The 20,257-nt window shown below is 43.9% G+C and overlaps 1 protein-coding gene across 1 annotated transcript in view; it reads right to left on the bottom strand.

Moving 5' to 3' along the window:
* LOC136286531 (calpain-8-like) overlaps window positions 1-19,167 on the bottom strand; it is a 29,772-nt gene extending 10,605 nt beyond the window's left edge. The window contains exons 1-10 of the mRNA XM_066178197.1: window positions 18,927-19,167; window positions 16,623-16,692; window positions 8,651-8,769; window positions 7,403-7,536; window positions 6,940-7,108; window positions 5,986-6,069; window positions 5,091-5,176; window positions 3,658-3,732; window positions 2,508-2,668; window positions 1,645-1,820 (exon numbers count right to left, since the gene is read on the bottom strand). Of these exons, the coding sequence (XP_066034294.1) occupies window positions 1,645-1,820; window positions 2,508-2,668; window positions 3,658-3,732; window positions 5,091-5,176; window positions 5,986-6,069; window positions 6,940-7,108; window positions 7,403-7,536; window positions 8,651-8,769; window positions 16,623-16,692; window positions 18,927-19,163 (1,311 nt within the window). The 5' untranslated portion in view covers window positions 19,164-19,167. The remainder of the gene's footprint in view (window positions 1-1,644; window positions 1,821-2,507; window positions 2,669-3,657; window positions 3,733-5,090; window positions 5,177-5,985; window positions 6,070-6,939; window positions 7,109-7,402; window positions 7,537-8,650; window positions 8,770-16,622; window positions 16,693-18,926) is intronic.
* Window positions 19,168-20,257: the final 1,090 nt, after the last annotated feature.

Below are 20,257 nucleotides of genomic sequence, written 5' to 3'. Positions count from 1 at the left end.
TACAGCAGACCCAAACTCCACTAGTCTACTGTTACTGAATATGATGAAAATGTAAAGTTGCTGTCGCTAGCTGTCAGCCTGGGGATGATGAGATTATTGTAAGGCAACTATAACAAGTAGCGAGTTCCAATATTTGGCCCTTCCTGAATTAACTGAATTACTATGTTAACTTGTACATCCAAATCTAAGGCAAATTTTCCAAAAGCAATGAGTTGCCTTGAGAGAGTGGGCTCCAGTGAGAGCCAAAGAGAGTGTCCTCCCAAATCCCAAAAGAGCTTTTAAAATATCACTCACACAACATTTCTGGAGCCTGAGTGGCCCCTTGAGACCTCAGGTGTTGTTGCCTGTACCCAGTACTCTGGAAGGGAAGGAGCTGGGTGATGGACATACAGTTGCTGTCAGCAGGCAGCTACATGACTTACAGAAGTTCTGCAGGGCAGGTAGACAGACTTGAACACACACCTTTTCACCTTCCTCTGCAGAGAGATCTGCTTTAGGTCATCATCTCTGCAGTCCCAGCTGGAGCTCTCCAGCCGTAGCATCAGCTGTGATGAAGTAAATCCACTATGGTGCGTGATCCAAGGAGCTGGGATCATAACTGGGTGCCTACCTGAGGTGACTTAGCAGCCAGGGTTTTCCAAGAAATTAACACCTTAAAAGCCACTTAAGTGACTTAAGAGTCACCAAGTCTAGCCTACTGTGGGTAAGGCTGCAGAGGACACAGATGGGATGGAATAGATGTAAAGCACAAGAAGTTCTCCGGTGTTGTACCCAGTGATGGGAGCAGACAGACATCCACAACACACAAATTTGGGATTCTGATAGGTAAGAGTGCTTGGTACCACAGAGAAGGCAACTCAGAAATGTGCTCAGTGAGAGCCATGTGTGCATGCAGGCACTTGGGGACTAGGGAAAACCTCCCATAATTTCAAGCCATCCCACACAAGATCTATTAGCAAAAGTCAGCCATTCCCATCTGCTCCACCTGTGCTGGCTAATGATCACCCAGTGGAGTCTACACAACATTTAATTGCTTTTCCTCACATATGATATCGGTAATGATGATATTGGTTGGAAATTTTTACATTTGCTTCTCTCCCATCACAGCACTGAAATTAGAGGTTACACTGTAGGTTTTTTCCTTACATTATATTTTTAGCAGCACTGGGAAAACTAGGGAAAACAAAGCCCCAGATTTACTGAACCAGAACAGTAGCATATGGCAGACGACAGATCAAAAAAAGTTTGAAATACAAGGGACAAATAATAACAAAAAAGAAAGTGACTACTGAGGACTAATGATAGGCTGCAATCAGAAACACTTACCTGGAATTGCCAGGCACCCCAGGCCTGCCCCCATTCAGATTATGTAAAAGAAGGTTCTCAATGAGACTGTTACTAAATTACTGGCTCAATAATTTACACTGCCATCCTGTTGAAGTGGAAGAAAACGGAGTCTCAATTTATCTGAGTCTTCCCATATTATGGGGGTCAGGAAGAAATTAGATAAGTAATTGAATCATTTTGCAAAATCTAGATCTTATTTAAGTGCAGTGCTGAATGCCAAGATGCAGCACGCTGCTAATTTTTTTCCAGCTAAACAGGACAAAGAATAAAGTCTTTAAAATCAGGAACAAACTTTACCTGATAGAGTGAATAGCCAATACTAAGCAGACCTTCTCCCATTCTCTTCTGCCTCCTGCGATTCTTCTGCATCAAGCCCACCAGAATAGTACAGCATGGCTCGTTCAAACCCCCTGCGTGGTCATCATCTGCTTCATCCAACCGGATTCTAAACTGGGGATTGGTCCAGTATGTTGCTAGGAATTCCCAACAGGAGACAAGAAGGAGGAGGCTTTGCTGTCATTGCAGCCAAGATGGCTGTCACTAGACCTACAGAGGATATCTCCCTGGAAGGACTTTTGCCTGGAATTTTCAGTTCTTTCCATTGAGTTATATGGGTTTATGTTTTCATAGCTACGCTGAACATCAATTGCAGCTATGGAAAATCAAAGCACCAGGGTATTTCCTGGGACTAATGACCAACAGGGAGGAGCTGATACTGTTAATTCCAGCCAGTCATTTGTCTCCAGGAAATGTCCTTGGCTGAGGCTGTTATTGTTGCAAGAGGATGAAATGCCAGACAGCCTCTCCAGAGGTCTAACCTGAAAACAAATTGGAAATAACAGTGCCACTGAACTGTGACTTTCCTGGCCTACCCAATCCTTGAGAGGATTACTCCAGCCAGTAGCAAAAGCCATGTAAGCAGCAAAAGCACACAGAGAAAAAAAATATAGCCACGAATTAACTGCTTGGTGAGCTAGTAATCCCCCACGAAGAAATAAGTGTGAATTAGATCTTCATTTAAACTCCCAGGCTTTTGCTTACTGTCTAAACCCCACAGAAATTGTGGCACCTCCAAGCTCTTTTTTTCCCTCCAGTTCACAAGCAGTATTTGAATGTTTTGTTTGGGATTTCACCAAAGGCCCATTTGGTTGGGTCCTTACCTTGGTAGTTCTGGCAGCCCCCAGCAGATGAACCCCGTCTCCACTGTCCATTGAACAGGGTCAGGTCCCATTTGTTGACCTCATTGCTTGTCAGTGTGTCAGGAGTCAAATTGCAGATCTCAAGGCGGCTAAACTGCCTTTGGAAATCTGAAAATGCCATCCTGGCACACAAAGGGACCAGGTTAGTCCATCAGCCTGCAACAGATGAGGTGGCTGCAGCTGGACACTTCTCCCAATGGGGCAGCAAACACTGGTGTAGCAGAGCTGTCCAAAGCTGCATTTAATTCAATTCTGAAACTTGGAACTGGTTTTTGGGAAACAAAATTGCCCATTGCCTAAATGAGCTGTATCTTCTGGAGACAGCCTCTGTCAATGGCTGTTACACATTATGGACTCAGTCAAAGCATTTTCTGTCATCCCCAACAGTGGGCAATCCCTCATGCTTCATAAACAAATTCACTGGAACTGGCGAAACAATATGTGTAAGGAGATCCCATTTAAAGGGAGTAAGAGTTGGCCCTTGGGAAAGCATCACTCTGTAGGAAAACAGTCTCAGTTTGGTGTTTTGCTTCAGTCCCATCATTGATGTTTGTTTTTACCATTCCTGGTAGGTTTGCATGAGTGACAGACCTTGATTGCTTCATGCTGGAAGCAGAGGTCTGCTCTGATTTCCCAGTGCCTGATGGCCCATGCAGCTGATTGCACTGGAGGACGGTGGCCGTTTATCTTTCCAGGCTAGGACAGAGTGACATCAGCTCAGCACTGATCCATATATAATCAGATCAGGGTTAGGACAGGGTTTTTATTAGGTCTGAGTAAACAGACTCTTCCCAAGCTGGTAATCTGAACTTTTTCATTAGTGTGTAGCATTTAAGCAAAAAAACAAACCTCAAAATGTAGAGCAGCTGAGGTTCATTCTTGCCACCTCATTAATTTTATTACCATCTGGTCTCTATATTTTGGATAAGTGCCGAGTTATGCAAGCTCTAATAAAAGGTAATATTTGAATAGGAAGGGAGACAAATAAGAGGCTAACAATGCATGCATGTCATTATTAACCCCCTTGGTGCTGGCAGTTTTTCTCCATCCAATTGAAAGGATTGCTTAAGGTACATAAAATATCCAAAAGAGATAAATGAACAATTCTCACCAAAACTCTCCATCATCTACTTGCTTATCCAGAGCCTGCTTTTGTTTGGGATCAACATAATTCCACTCAGGAGCACTGCAGACAAAGCACAGAAGCACACTCTTCAGCTGTTGCATTTTATTCTACAGGGAGATCTGAGTTAGATTCTATCTTGGGCTGATAAAGGAGTATATATTTCTTCAACAAATAGATCTTGTGCCCCTCCAAATGACAGCACACCCTGCAACCTGACTGTGCTGAGCTGGAATTAGACTGCAACAGTATTTGCAACAAATAGGCCTTGAATTGAATCTCCCCTGCCAGGTGCCAGAAGGTACAAACAGACTGGCTGGATTAGGAAATTCTCAGCCTGAAAGTCAGTCAGAGCTTCTGCATTTTAAGATATATTGAGATGCCTGATATCTTCCCTAGGGAAATTATATAACCTCCATTGTTGGGTGTCATGAAAGAACAGGAAAGCAAAAAGATGAAATCAGAAAATTTACTGCAGAAAACAGCATTGCTCCCTTGCCATTCTGATATTAATGTGCTCAGGATGGATTCTGCTCTGATCTGCTCCCATGTGACAATGCAGCGCTGCACCTGCCTCAGCAAGGTTGTCCCATGGTAAAACAGGTGTGACAAAACCAGGATATGGCATGTGTGCATTCCTGAGGCACCTTACCTTGGGGATGAGCAAAGCAGCTCTAATAAAAGTAAAATTAATTGTAAGGTTATCTCTATCCTTAATTATGATACATCAGCATCCAGACTGCAGTCAGTCAGGACAGGAAAGTGAAATTTCAAAGTGCTGCATGAAAAAATATATTGTGGTCCAAATGACAGTAAAATTTATGTCATTCTAAACATAAAAATAAAAGTGGTGTTGTCACTACCAGGCTCCCAAGATTCCAAGATAGTTGAAGCCCAGACAGTTTCTGAGAGATTTTGAAGCTTTTGTGTCCTTATCTTAGTCAGCATCCCCACTTTTTCAAGATTCTCAGATAGGTACCAAATTCTGGTGTGATTTAGAGCTGAGCAACCTCAGAGACAAAGCAGAGGTATAATCCTTTATCCCTGGTTTAACTCTCAGGAACAGTACTGGTTTGTATATTTTACTTATAAAAGTAAATGAAGATCCATTGGTAGGATCAATTTGAGAAAAACTGTCTTGCAAAATGACATGGATATGGTTTGCATTGGGCTGCTCAGAGTTAAACCAAGGGCTGTTGCCTCTGATGAGAAAGCTCCGCCTGAGGCAGGTATTAATGCCTGCTGGAAGGGATGGATCAATATCCAACCTTGGTAATAAATTAATAGTGTTTTATTCCAACTGATTTAGTATCTCTCCTAAATGCACTTTGTGATTGTATTAACTGCATTGTCCCAATTTAATTTCTAATAGATTCCAAAATACACCAAAGAGGGAGAAGCAGGGGCATATAAAAACCTACTTATCACTCCAAGATCCAGTCCATTCTACTTCACCCCAGGGATTCCTAAGCCTCACTAGTTTCTCTGGCCGTCCTCGGTAATATACCTAAAAGATCCACAACAAACAGAGCCTGAGCACTTCCATTATTCCAATCATCAGAGGGCAATTGCTTTTCAGATAGGATAAAACATGATTTTTACTTGAGTGATGCAGTCCATTACAATTTGCAATAGTTAAAAGATACCTAGATGCCTTCCACCCTTATTTTACATTATCTTGTGCCACCAAGTGAGCCATTAGCTGCAGCACTCACCATTTCATATAATGACAGCAACCTGCAAGGAAAATCATCAGCTACAAACCAGCAGAATATCTACATCCTCAAAAGAAGAAAACATTGCACAACACAGCAAGGTTGGAAGGAGGTTATCTGGCATGGACACCTGTGTAATGATTCCAGTTTCAGAGGAGCAGGAACACCTGGGGCTCACTCTGAAGATGAGACTCACAGCAGAGTTCATCAAAGAGGCTCTTACTCTTTTCCCATCAGCTCTGACTGGGAAAGTGCTCACTCCCACCTCACACAACATAAACATGTGGGAAATGGCTGCCTCCTCTACTGCTCCTCCTTTCTGTACCCTGAATTTTGGTAACAGCTTGGCCCACCTTTACACTTTGTACCTCAGCCTGTTGGTACCATACAAGTGGCAGACTGCACAGTGCGCTTCACAGCACTACCTGTACAGAGCTTCTGACCTGGCTGAGTACTACAGGTACTTCCTTTTTCTGTATGAATGTGTAAAAGTTAGGAACATTTTTATGGTGGGTCACTGAAAGACATCAGAAAGCTGAAGGCACTGCAGTGTTGCAACCCCAAGCTGGTTGGCATGATGGCCCCAGAGAGGCTGGCTTACCTCCTCTGCACCAGTGATGGAGTATGCATGTCCTTTTACCAGCTTCAGACTTGTGATTGCTTCTATTTCAGCTGTAGCAGTTATCTGGAGCAATAAAAGTATGCACATTTATGATTATATATTGTGTATGAACTGAGCTTTCATAAGCAAATTAAAATGGGGGAAGATATCCAAAGTGGTGTGCACAGTGAATACGAATATTCTTGATGCAAAGTATATTAAATGAAGGTGAGATCCACAGCAAAAGCCGCAGTTTCATGCCCCTTAGTATGCAGTCCAAGCACAGAAAAATTCAAGAATGTACAATGAAATCTAATTCTAAATCCAGTTCCCAGCTGAGGTGACAGACCCAGTTACCTGCAAAGACATGTTCACACGAACTTAGCTCTAGCCTGTCTCAGTCGAGATCCAGTACACCAAAACTGGAACTCTGGTAATTCTATAGGCCACAATGAAAACAAGAAAATGAAACAGGATGCGAAAGGTGTGAAGTTTCCAAGACATGTTCAAACATCATCTGTAATATGAGAGTGTTTATATTACAGGTGTCAATAGTTTTTAGGACTGAAAACCAAAGCCAGAATCAGACTACAGGCTACAATGAAGTGTCTCAGTGAGTTTGTCTCTGGCAGTTGAGTGCATGGAGCTGAAATTACAAAAAATTTAAATGAGAAAAGATATTCAGAGGATGGAGTTCCAGAAGACCAGTTGGTTGTTCACAGCTCCGAGTTTCATCACATGCTGTCGTGTAAATAGGGAGACATGGTGTGCATTGGTTATTTAGAACTTTGTCCAAATTTTCTGATACCAAAACCAATAAAGATCTCACATTAATTCAGTTTGCTCTTATATCAGACCTTCGTACCTATATCCTACATTGTTCTGGGCTTTTGTCACAGTGTGGGCCAGAGCCGTAAGAGGAGCAAGGAGAATAAAGCTTTGTCAACCTCTTACATCAATGGAGCAGCCAAGCAGCGACCCAGCTCTCAGGGCCTTCTGGATGATTTGGTACAGGTTTGAAGGAGCCCTTCGCAGCTCATAGGACTCAGAGATGCCTCCAGTAAAATCCTCAAAGCCCTCCACAGTGGACCCTCCTGCTAGAGCTTCGTAAGAGCCATTCAACCTGGGGGAGAAATGATAGGATCTACAAAAGGGTCCATCTCCACCTGAAAGAAGGCTTTATCATTTAATGTCTCCCAATTTGGTTGATGATCAATGTGACCTGGGGCAAGAAAATTCAAGCCCCTTGAAATACAGTTGACAACATCCTTTATGGACCAGAGGTAACTGTAAATTCTGGGTGAGAGGGAGGCTGGAGGGAGGTTGCCTTAGAATGAAGGGTGTTCTGACTGACACTCATGGTCTGGGCCACCACCAGGGGCACAGCCAGGGCCACAGCTCCCGCCCAGCCCCATACTTGGCGTAGGCTTTCTCCAGCAGCGCGCTCCAGAACTCATTGCCTTCCTCCGAGTGCACGAAGAGCAGCTTCCCGTTCCTGGTGGGCAGCCTGTCGTCCACCACCACGTCCACCCACTCCCCATACTGCCAGAACTGAGGGAAAGAAGAAAGGAAAAGATGATGGAGGCTGGTGTGCCCAAAATAGCTCCACGCTGCCTACCTCCTACCCCTTCACCTGTCACCACTTCCCCCTGCATAAGCCACTGTAGGGTTAACTCCCACGCTGGATTCTTCTCCTTTGTAATAGAGACAAACTCCTCCCAGCTCTGTGGATCAAATTTAATTGCTATATTAAATTTTGCTGATAGAAAATATTAACAGCATCTTATTGTACATAGCACCAAAACCACCATCTGAACACGTAAACTGAGTTTACATGGTGGACAGCTCAGAAAGCCAGCATAGAGGTAGGATACTCTGAACTAGCTCAAGGCTCAAACCTTAAGGAAAAAAAACCCCAAACCAATATGCCTGTAAAAATGCCTGTAAGGAGAGGTCATCTAAAGGTGAAGCACTCAATAGTGTTAATCCTTTCTGAAAATACTAGGAAATGTGTGAAGCACTGCTAGTGCCAAATTTTGGCCTCGAAGTTAGAAATGTTTACTCCAGGATTTGCTGCACTCCTGAAAGGAGAGATGATAATTCACACCATAACACTCAAAGGTGAGCTGGTGGAAGGGCTAGGTATAGGTTCTAAAACTTCTGTCCACACCAGAACAGCTCCTTTAGCAGGGTGAATCCACACTGCTGCCACCTGAGCCCAACCTCCAGCCAAAGCAGGTTGGGTAAATCCCAACACTCTGGCTCCATAGGCAAGGAAATGAAGGCAAAGCAGGGAGTGAAAGGGAACAAGGAGAAGGAACCACATCACCCTGAATTCACTCTCAATAGCTGGCAGCAACAGGGCTTGGTTTGGGCTCATGCAGCCTGATGGTTCAGCTCACTTCACAAAATCTGTGTAACTCCCCAGAGCCCCATCAGCTGTCAGACAGCAGAACCTCACTAGTGAGCAGGTCTCATTTAACATTATTTAACTCTGTTCTTATTTTCTTTCTCTCTCCCCCATTAATTTCACATACACACTGTAACTGTTGATTATTTCATGTGTTCAAACAACGACAACAAAACAACCATCACAACAAAGCAGCTTCTAGTTAAATACTATCATTTTCCTTTTTTATTTTCAATCCCCCAATCATACAGGTACCTGAAAATGAAATATTCCAGCATAGTCCTTCTGGAAACACTGAGCCTTGGGAACAACACGGAACAGAATATCTGGATTCAAAGTGAGAGATGCAATGGCAGCTAGGAGCCAGCAATCACCTAAAAACACACATTACAAGGCAGGAAAGTTCATTAATAACTCCATTAAGTCACGCTCTCACTTGGACTAAAATGCCAGCAGTAAGAGCTATGCCAGACTCAGTCTTGGTTCAGCAATCCATTCTTGTTCTGTTATTTCACTCTTTTGCTCATTTTCCACTCACTCACACCACACAGGTATCCTGGGGCCTCTGAGGCTGACCACAGTAATAATTTCAATGGTCCGGTTTGTTCTTTGATTTTGTAATGAAGCTGTGAAAACAAGCTGTTTTACCTCTACTTGTTAGTACCCTCAGGAGATCAAGAACAGAGCCAGAAGAAGGCATTTGAGGTATGTGGGTTGCAAAGTGTGGCTGGGCAGGACAGAGTTAATGACCTGTGATACTTTAAGTAGACTCAAGCCACCACAACTGGGGCAGACAAGGGCTTAGGAGATGTCCAGGAGAGGGTAAAAGCTGCGGGTTGATAGAAGAAAGGTGGGACTTCCATTTCTATCTTTTGGAGAAGATTCAATGGATAGCAGGAACATTTGTGGTTCTATTCCTCCTCAGCCCTTTCTTTGAAGGTCTGAACTTGAACTTAGAGCTATTGCCAGAGATTTGCCCAGCTCTAATGGAAGCTGAAGTCTCCTGGGATCTTTGTGAGTAGGTGAGTCCTTTCTTTGGCCCATTCCTTATTCTGGAAAGGCTGGGCTTGCCCACCCCTCTTTGGAGGTTGTGAGCCTTGCAGCTGGAGCTGTTTGCTGGGTTGGTTACCTGTTTATTGAGGATTGGAGGCTGGGTAAGCAGAAGCTCTGTCACACCAAAGGTGGTGCCCCTGGGAAATGTGGTGACTCGCGGTGTTTGCACACTGCAAACAGCAGGAGGAACTTCTGTGATTCTGTTTTATTTCTGAGGTGTGCAGAAAGCCTAGCAAAACAAAACTGCTCTGAAGGTACTAACATTTTCCTGGTTCCCTGAGGATTATCTGTGCCAAGACAGTTCCTTTGGCGGGTGCATATTCTGCAGAAGGAATTGGCATCGCAGCTTTTGCTTCAGAGGAAATAAGCAAATTGAGAAACCAAGGAAAGAATTTAATCTGCAGCAAGATTGAACATCCTAGAGCAGCAGTTAACTTTTTATATTGAGTTGGGATTTATGATTCAATGCCATGGTGAATCCAAGTGTAAGAATAGGATGAAGGGCCTTGCCAGGTCCTCTCTGCTGCCTGCACCCCGCAGGGAGATGGCCTCTATGAGCTGCTACCCAGATGGCTCCTGTGAGCTGCTTTGAGAAACCTCTATAAAGGAGTGTCCCTGGTGTGATGACCTGTAACCACCTGAGCTGGCTGATCACACCATGGGTCCCAACCCAAGACATGCAATATGACAGCAATATGATATCATGCCACCTGTTGTGGCAATTCAGGCCTTTCTAAGGAGGAGGGAAAATCCATTCTTAGTATGTGGGGTGCTGCTTGAGCCTTCCCTCAGGATTCTCTGCCTTACCGTGGCTGCCACATTCAGAAAAGAGCATTTAAGCTGGAAGGGGGCAGACAAATGATTGGATTGCCTGTTTCTCCCCCATGCACCTGCATTTTTTATGAGAAGAGGTTAAAAAAATTTGTCCTGCTCATCCTATACAAGTGAAGTTTGAAGAGGAAGTGTGAGGCAGGTTAAATGCTACTTTGCAGAAAAGCTGTTTGAAGCAAGAGCACTTAGTTGAAAGATAATATTTCCTTTGCACAGAAGGAGATAAAATAAAAGGATTGTGACTTTTAAAATAGAAATACGGAAAAGTTGATGCTGTGCATATAGAACAGAAAGTCCAGAAGCCTCAGACTATAGAACATCTATGAGGAAAAACCTTCTCAAGGAGGGATTAACTCGCTGGCCTGGAAGTTTCCTCCCAGCCTTAGGTACTCATGTATAAAATAGGTAAAATTATAAGAGCACAAGGTGTGGGGAAAAAGGCTTTAAGAACATTCTCTCTGAAGGAAATGTAGATGCAGAGAAAAAACAAGACTGAGAACACTTGGATCTGCTTTGTAGCTATTTCTTTGAGGCTTTCCTTGGTACAGCATATGCCTTAAGCTGTTATAATTTCTGATTTCCTTGAAGAGGTAGAAATAATGGTGATAAGTCTGGGGAATGGATTTTCAGAGGAGGAAGATGAAAAGCCATATCAAGCCAGAACTGAAATCCTCATTTTTCTGATGATCTAGCTGCCCCTGGCACGCAGTGAAGTGCAGAAGATAATTTCGGAGAAGGTGGCAAGGTGGGTGTCCCTGGTGTTCCTGTTGTGTCCCTCCAACCTGTGAGACCAGAGAAGGCCTGCAGCAGTGACAAATTGATGGTCTCCCAATGTTCAACATCTGGAACAGTTTCCCCTAAAATCCTGGCCAGGATTTTAAAGCCAGTGAGTGAGAAACTACTCCAAGTTTTGCTGAGGATGGTGTGTGTTGGATGAACAATCAGGCAGAAGATTTGGTGAAATGAGGGGGGTTTCCTTAAATATATTGTTTACTTCCCGCCTCAGAACTAAACAATTTCAGAATCTCAGACCAGAGGATGCCAAATGCAGCGTGAAATCCTTTAAGGTGCCTTTCTCACAGCATGAATTAACTTCTTAGAGCTCGGGAGAGTGAGCAACGTGGGTGCTGCTGCCTGCCTCCAACACACCAGTGCAGTCTGACTTCCCAGGGAAGCATTTCAGGGCATGCCTGCCCAAAGCAGGCCTGGGAAGAATTATGTTGGAAGAATTGCAGTGAACTTGGCCCTAAAAGCAGCCATGCCCCCCTCGAGCACTGCAGAGCCCCATCTCCAAACCTTACTTCCTGGGGCCTAATATCTTTGACCAAGCTTGTGCCAACCTAAAGGAACCAGCTGAGAATTGGTTGCTGCACAGCAACTTGATAAAAATGGAAGTGTGTCTGAATGTGGGTGGTTTGGGGGCATCTTTGTATAGCAGAGATGAACAACATTTAAGCTCCTCTGATACTTACTTTCAGAGGATGTAGAATCTGTCCATACCAAGGAGTTTCTGTGGTAATCCTAAACTGTGCAGTTGGCCTCTTACCTTCTTGTACACCATAATGGGACCCTGGCCTATTAATAAGCCTTCTCAACCCTACTGGGTAATATATGACTAGTTCTAAAAGAGTACATATTGACACTTCCTGTTCCCTTTTTCAAAGTTCATCATCATTTTGCCAGCAGCAAGTTTTGGAGTTTAGTTTGTGGTTGTGTGCACAGGACAGCACAAGAGCACAAGTTCCCCAGAAAGGCACCTTATGTAGGACCCTCAAACTTGTTCCCGTTCTGCTGCAGGCTCTAAGTAATCTTCCACACTGTGAGGAAACTATTTTATTCCATTCCTAAAAAGATAATTTTTTTGAGGGTGAGAAAAAGAGGCCAACTGACCAATTAATTAGAATGTATTTCAAATAGTCTCATAGTGAGAAAAATGACAATATCAAAAACCATTTCTGCTCACCATATGGGTTTAAAGTTTTTCAGCTTATAAAAATAACTATTTTTTAAAAAGCCTTCTCAATATGAGCCCGGCAAGGCTAAATCACTCATGGACACATATCACTGCTTCTGTTCAGTCTCATGTTTCAAGAACAAAAGTTCCAGACAAGTGCCAATTACAGTGTTTACTGCTGCTGCTGAAAGTCCTGTAAAGAAGCCAGCTTGATTTCTGGATCTGAAGTAATTTGAAATGGTAATAAACTGAAATTTTGGTTTTTAACTTTTTGTTTTTAAATTTAAGCAATCCTGACCTTGAGTTTGTGGTGGAAAGGGTAAACATGAAGCCTAGCTGTGCCTATCTCCTGTGTGTGTGTATGTATATGTATGTATATATATATGTGTGTGTATATATATATATATATATATATATATATACACACACACACCTGCATGAGTGATCTTGGAGAATTATTTTGACTGTTAGTGCACTTGAAATAGAATCCCTTGCTGCTCACAGATGCCCTGAGCTGGCTCATGTTCTCAGGGCTACCCAGGCAGCTGCTGGTTTACAGAGATAATCAAATTGCTGCAGCGAATAACGAATCCTTGGTGACCCAGCAGCTCAGCGACTCCTCCGTATTGATGATGTTTACCCAAGCATGCTCCACTTGCAGAGGCCATAAAATAAATGAGAAATTTGATTAGTTTCAGTTGCTCCAGAGCTGTGCTCAGTTTCTGTTTAGCTACCATCAAAGTGTCTAGACACAGAGCATCTAAACTCTCCTTTGACCTAGAGATGGTGAGTTTCAGCCAAAAGTCCAAGTGTCTGGTTCTAGGATGCAACTGGACAACACAGAGGCATTTCTGTCCTGACTGTTCTGGCTCATTGCTGTTTCAGCAATGCCTGGTGTTCAGAAAGGATCCAAACACAGTGCTGTGGCTTCCTGGATTGCCAAACAGCTCTGACTCTCAGCTTTAGCCTCTGCTGGAAGCCCTTGTTCAGAGCTTGTAAGTACCTGGTGTGTCACACCGGACAACAAGGAAGCACTGAGCCACTAGCTTATAATTTATGGCAGTGCAGGTTGCCTCTGCTCTGAGATTTCTAAAGATTTTCTGAGGTTTTCTATGGAAATTAATTTTGTTCTGCAGCTCTGTACGGAAAGGCACAGGAGAATCCAGCAAAGGAACAGGCTTTCTTCTCCTTGGGGTCTCAGAGTTGTTGGTGAATGTATTTTTTATACCAGTGGGATATATTTGCTAGAACCAGAATCTCCAATATCCCCGAGCCCATGGGATTGAATGTCAGAAGGGCCATGTATTAATGTCTACAGCAAAATAAGTGAACAAGCCCAGTACTATTAATTTCTCTCCTGCCTACAACCACTTCAAAGGCTCCCTCAACAGGTATCAGATCTATCTCAGAGCTGTCAGGCTTTGGTTTGTTTTCCAGGATACCTCTAATCTCCCCAAATCTGCCTGTAGGACAAGGCATGCACAAAGCACATGTGAGGTGGGCTCCTGGGCTGGTGTGAACTGGAGCATTTGCCTGGGCTTCGGGGAACTCCTCCAGCTGCCAGCCCAGGCCCAGGGAACTGCCGTGCCTGGAGTGGCCTCTGGGCGTTCAGAACAAAAGGCAGCTCATGAATATAAATAGTGTGGATCTGGAAAGCTAATATTAAACTGAGGGGGTTTCAGTACATTTTATATTATTTAAATTGAATTTTTTGCCACTTACTTCTTAAGAACTTCTGCAAACAGTCCTCGGGTTAACTTATTCAGATAGCAGCAAGAAAATTTCATAAGTCACCTTTAATAACTAAGACTATGTGACTACGTTTCAAGTTGTTACTAGGCTATCAAAAAGATATGGTTCAAAGAACGTTTAAAACATTTCAAGACTTTCAAGTCCCCATCAAACTTCCCAAGCTGATATTCATCTAGCTTATGCTGTTGTCAAAGAAATAAGTTTAATGGAGTGAGACCAACTCTGGATTTTCTTGCTCCTTTTGTTCATGAAAACCCAGACCTGCAGTGTTATTCTTAAAAGAAAAGAAACATGCCAGAGAATATTATTAAAAATAGGCTCTATTTCCCTAAAGGACCTGTTACCCAGTCACATACGTGGCTTATGTAAATATGTAATCAGGGTCTGTTTCAATGGAAGTGTTTTACACGAGGGTTTTAGTAACAAGGACTTTGATATTCAAGGTATTGGATCCAATACCAAAAAAGCTTAGTATGCCTCAGGGATGTAAAGCAAATACCTGAAGACTAGAAGGGGAGTCCCATGCCTGCAGTTTATTTTTGTGAAGGGTCAGTGTGTGTAGAAGCAATTATAAGCAGCCTTGCAGAAACAAATTGGATTATCTTGGATTATCTTTTTTGGGTTTTTTTTGGTTTTTGGGGGGTTTTTGGGGGTTTTTTTTGTGGGTGGTTTTTTTTTTTTTTTTTTTTGGTGCGTGTGTGTGTGTGTGTGTGAGAGAGAGAGAGAGAGGGAGAAAAAGAAAATCAAGCTCCTAATAATAGCAGAATCAGATTTTGGAGCTTTTCTTCTAGGTTTGGGATAGTTTTCAGGACCAGCCTTTGGGTTACTGCCCACCAAAAGCTCTCTTGGGAAAACCCAGAGCAAGGCACCATCCCCAGATCCCCAGGAGGTTTTGGGGTCCAGTTCTGCTGTTACCACTATGTGGTGGATTTTGGCACTGATCTCTAATGAAAGCCCATTTAGCAAAAGGGACTGGGACTCCACAGAAACATTCAGCAGGTGACAGAAACAGAAAAGGGCTCAGGGTATTTGTATTCAGTTTCTAGGCTAAGCACAAATAATGCACTGGCCTCTTCTTGCTTAAGAACAGGTAATATTTTTCAGTCCTATAGCTTGTAAGCTGTCTGGGAAAATGAGGTTTTACTTCAGGTATATGTTCTTAATTTTTTTTATGCCAATTTAGAAACTTTCCAAACAGGAGGTGACAAGAAATGTCACTTTTATTACTTATTTGAGCCATTCTCCTGAAATACAGTAAGTGATTTCCCCATACTCTTTTCCAACATCCACCAAATAAATATCCTGGAGCAAGTATATGATTGGGCATCTTATTTTTAGCATTTGGAGTACAGGCCCACACACCAGGGAATTTTTTAGCAATTGCTTTAATAGTGCTGTGTTTACAGGAGCAGCACTGGTGTTATTTATCGCCAACGACTTGCAGAAATTGTTTCAATCTCATTTGCACAATGGATGTGCTGGAAGACCAGTGAGGTCAGGAGCACTGCAGTTAGCAGCACAGGAGGGAGAAAGGCTGATTTCTCTGTGTCTAATCTATCAAATTCTCATTACAAGAGTTTCAGCCTTCTCGCCTCTCTATGCAGTCAAGGGTTTGCTGCTGCTGTCCTCTGCAGCTGGATCTTATCAGCGAGGCAGGCAGGGAAGGCAGCTGCTGCAGCAGCTACTCCAAGAGGGAATAAAGTCCCCTTACAGCTCCCTTCTGGCCACTTACACAGCAGCTCTGTTTAGTCAAAGGCAAGCACTGCAGAAAAATGGGTAAGGAAGGTTTTTATGATGGATGTCTGGGAGAGGATGAGTGCTGCCTGAGAGATGCTTCCCTGCATCAGGCCCTGATTCAGGGAGCTGAGCAGCACTGCCTTTTTTTTGTCTGTATGGCTGGTCCCTGGTTGCTCCTGTCCCTGCTCACAGCTCTACAAGAATGCTGTTGAAGCAGAAAGGAGAGTTCAGCATGAAGGGCTTGGAACGATTTGTTTGTTTCGGATGGTGTTACAAAGTTTACATTCTCTGGTCATTTCTTTCTGCCCAGGTCCTTGTTTCTAACTCATGCTTGGACCATACTGATCGGCACAAAATGGCACATCACAGACCCAGCCCCTCTACTAAACCAGTTCCTGCTCTGTTCCTTGGTTCTCGTGTACTTGTTTTGTGTGAAGCTGAGGCAGGAACTTGCTCTGCCTCCCAAACAAAAGAGCCTAAGGACTAGGCTACAGCAGAAAACTTCCCTGATGTCCTTTGTCCCCAGAGCCTTTGGAGCTGCTCTTGCTGGCATGGGCATGAATCCCATACTCTCGCCTCAGGGCAAGTGCTCCCATGAGTAGGCTGGCATCCTCCTCTGTCTTAAGAGGTCAAAAGCAAACCAGTTTTCTGTTCCACATAATTACTTCCTTCCTCCAGGAGACAGTTTGGTGTCTTCCAGTTTTGACAAAGCTCTTACAAGCCCACATATACCCTGTCTCAGGCAGCAGTGCTGGTATGTGACCCCTCTTCTTGGGTTTCTGTCTCTCCATACTGTGTCTGGCAGATAGCCAATAAAATGGTCCATGTATCAGGTGTTTTTAAATGAAGCTTCATTTCTTTTTCCTCTTCCTAAACAAAATTCAGAAGCACTTTACATACCCAGCTCTCCTTGGCAGACATCTGTTCGGGTAGCTCCTCCGATTATAAACTGAGGGTTGGCACACAACTCCTGAAAAGACACGATTTCAAATTTTGTATCACCCTTTCTGGTCTGAAAAGTTCCCTTCTCTTGTTCCTTGTTTTTCCTTGAAAAACTATTAAACACTTTGAATATTCCTTTAAAAATATATCCTTTCTCTTCTGTCTAATTAACACAGTCCCAGGACAAAATTTCTTTATTAAATTGAGATCTGCATGTGGGGGTTTTGTGGGGTTTTTTTTTTGTTTGTTTGGGGTTTTTGGGGGGTTTTTTTTGGTTGGTTGGTTTTTTTGAGGCAAATCCTGATGCCCTTTACTACTAGGCACTGTCAGTGATACTACTGAGAATTTTTGCTACTATGGAGACAGAGGTGAAAATTCACCTCAGCATTTACATCTTATTTCATCTTGCTGAGATTTTGGTTCAAGCAGCACAAATGAGTTGGTTACTGTGACTGCTGCCTGTGCTACTGGAACTGTGCTGAGTTTCCAGTGCCAACAGCGTGGAGGATGTTCCCCCACCCTGACCCTGCTTCCTGGGAGGCCAACCACACAAATGTTTTTATTAGCAACAACCCTCCTTTCTTCTGGTCCTTAGGGGCCAGCCAAGTAGGTTATGGCAATGACTGTCACTCCTATCCCAGCTCCGAGCTCTCCAACAACTCATGGCCTATATTAGGAAGTCATTATTGTCTATCTAGAGACAAAAGCCTTTTCTGTTTTCCTGAGAATTTTCCATGAGCTGCTGGATGGCAGCAAGGAGCAGTTTATAGGAAGCCTAACTTGGCAGCCAGGGCTGAGGACCGTTTAGGCAGTCACTGGCTCTCCTCAAGAGCAGCAGTTTTCAGCTCTGAGCATCCCATGAAGAAACAGAGAGAACCCAGGACTTCTTGTGTATGATGAAGAGCCAGTTTGTGAATCTTCCCTCCAATAGGAATCAGCTACATCTTTTTGCTTCTGTCCAGTGGAGAGGGGTCCAGCAGTAGGTTACCCACCACACAGAAGAAGAGTTTACATATTTTTTTCTCTTCTCTCCCCAAAGTGCTGCACCTGGTGTCAGTCAGCTGCATGTGACTTATTACTCACCCAGACTCCTGTCCTTCCTGAGCCACTCCCAAGTGCAACATGCAGCTTTCACACAGCTGAGCTTCCCCTCAGGGGTCCCACGGGCTGGTCTCTGGCAGGCAGGGGTGGGACATTTAACCCTGTTGGATCTCAGCCCTCAGTTCTTCCTTACCCTGCTATGCTTGTGGCTGTGTCTCTGCCCGCAGAAGGCCCAACATTGTTCTTGTGTGAGAAACCCAAGTCTAATTTAATGTGTTTTCTAAGGCTGATCTTCTCCAAGGATAGGCAAAGCCAAGACACATATCCATGGTATTTGTTGAGGTAACATCCACGTGCCAGAGTGAGGTGTTACTAAACCTGCAAGTTTCTGTTTCTCACTTTTCAGATGAAAAAATAATAAAGTTTGAAGCCTTGAAATTTTCTGTTCTTCTCATTCTCCTTTCCTCCAGAAAGGAGGTAAGTGATTTGGGGGGAGAGAAATCCCTCTTTTTATTTTTTTTTTTTAATATTTCTTGATGTTGCAAAATGACTAAGGAGAAGTGGGGACAGAAATGAAGGACTGAAAAATGAGAGTGCAGAAAAATCTCTGAAGTCCTGATTTTGTGACTTAAAAAAATTCATCATCTAATCTTTGCTGATGAAAATTACCTTCTTAGAATCACAGGCCATTTCTAGGATATACGTATTTAAATAACATTTCCAGTCAGTTGCTATTTAACAGTTGCAGGCAGCTTGAAGTGAGGCAGAGGGTTTTATTTAGGTATTAGCCTGATTTCCTGAGGGGCACAGTGATAAGGCCTTGGTGTGGGTCCTGTTACAAATAATAGTCAATGGCTCCTGGGACGGCCTGTGGTCTGGGTGGATATATGTTAGGCTTCTGCATCCACCTCTGGATTGCACCCTAGACTTGTAGCTCTCTGGAGCTGGGATGGGTAGGAAGAAAGCAGGTTGCCAGGAAGCAGGTACCCATGAAGAATTTATAGGATTCCCTGCTTTATAATGGGCTTAGAAGATGATGATTCCTTTTCCCACCCCCTTCCAACCTTGCTTCTGCTATGGAAGCAAACCAAGATAGAATTAGGAAAAAAGACATACAGGAGCAGTGGATATTCAAGCTCACCAGTGATTTAATCTGCACGTTCAGCGGGGCTTTGGTTAGATTTGAAGCCAGTGAAACAGGAAGTTACAGAGCACTCTTACCGTGGGGCGCTTCCAGACTATCCCCTGAGTTTTGTAGGAATATGGTCCCAGGTCCTGGTAGCCCAGAGCAGAAGGACAGGCTGGGAACTCCTCATCCTTGAACAGTGTGCCAGTCTGCAGGCACTGCTGCTTCAGGGCTTCATAGTCCTGTTTCAAATACTTGATGGCATTCCCATTGGATCCGAGCCCATCCGCTGCTGCTCGTTCTTGGCACAGTCTCGCCGTGACCCTGGACATGCTGCCCACCTTCCCAGTGTGTGCTGCAGCTCTCGGGGCAAAGAGAGGAGGTGAGTGTGGGCAGGCAGCAGGCTCGGGTGGAGCCAAGGACTGCCCCAAGTGCTTCAGCAGCCCTGGAGGGAGGAGGCACCGGGAGAGCAAATATGTACCGGGGAGAGGGGCGGGAGCCACAGCCATCACGGCTGGGATTATGGGCACTGCCTGCTGCTACTCCCATGGTATTTGCTTTTTTTTGCTGTCCCTTTTTAAAATACTCTTTTTTAGCAAGAAGCCAGGGAGAACTTTTTGCAGGCACACCTGCTAACAGATGTCAAGAGACTGTGCGCACTCCGTGTGCTGAAAGTGAGGTTTAAGGATCAGTCCTTTAAAAATCCAGGTGAAGATGGTTCAAAACTCCTTTCCTCCTTCTGAAATCACACTCTATGCTGTTGGAGGGTTGTGCAGCCACAAAACCTGGAGCTGGATATCTATTGCTACAGCTTACATGGCTGTGGAGATGCCATGGAGTTTTAAAGCTAGGGAAAATTTAACCCACTTCTGGCTTAAACAATGAGTTTTCTTAAAAAGACCCCTCTCTTAGGTACTCTCAAAACAGTATGAATTTACAGTTTAATTTACTAGCAACAAGAGGTGTGAAGTTGACAGAGCTAGAGCTGGCCTCTTGCAGAGGACAAGGATACAACCCAGGAGCATGACCTAGGCCAAAATCAGGAAATTGTTTCACCAGGTAGGAGGGAAGCTGGTAAGCCCTGCTAACCCCTCTCCAGTGTCACCTTGGGCAGAAGTCACTAAAACGTCTCCATCTATAAAAACAGGATCTTGTCTCAGCTAATGAGATTACCCATCATATGTACAGTCTTCTGGTGGTGTTTCCTGCATATAAAATGTTTACAGGCAGAAAACAAAGAAAGTCTTGTGTGTAAAAAGCTTTATACACCTTAGGAAACAGTGGTTGCTGTTCTTGTAGGAGAAAAACTCAATTTCTATCCTAGCAACCCCATTTTTGTACTGACACTGGGGTTCACCAGTGTCCTCCCTGGCATGGTGGCTGCCTTTGTAGGTTTAGGACGTGAAGGAGGAAATATTTTCCATAG

The sequence above is a fragment of the Chamaea fasciata genome, unplaced genomic scaffold (assembly GCF_029207755.1).
Source record: "Chamaea fasciata isolate MVZ Bird 193981 ecotype frontalis unplaced genomic scaffold, bChaFas1.0.hap1 SCAF_3, whole genome shotgun sequence".
In the NCBI taxonomy this organism is placed as follows: Eukaryota; Metazoa; Chordata; class Aves; order Passeriformes; family Sylviidae; genus Chamaea; species Chamaea fasciata.
Note: the sequence above shows the minus strand (reverse complement) of the source record. Positions and strands in the feature narration are given on the sequence as shown.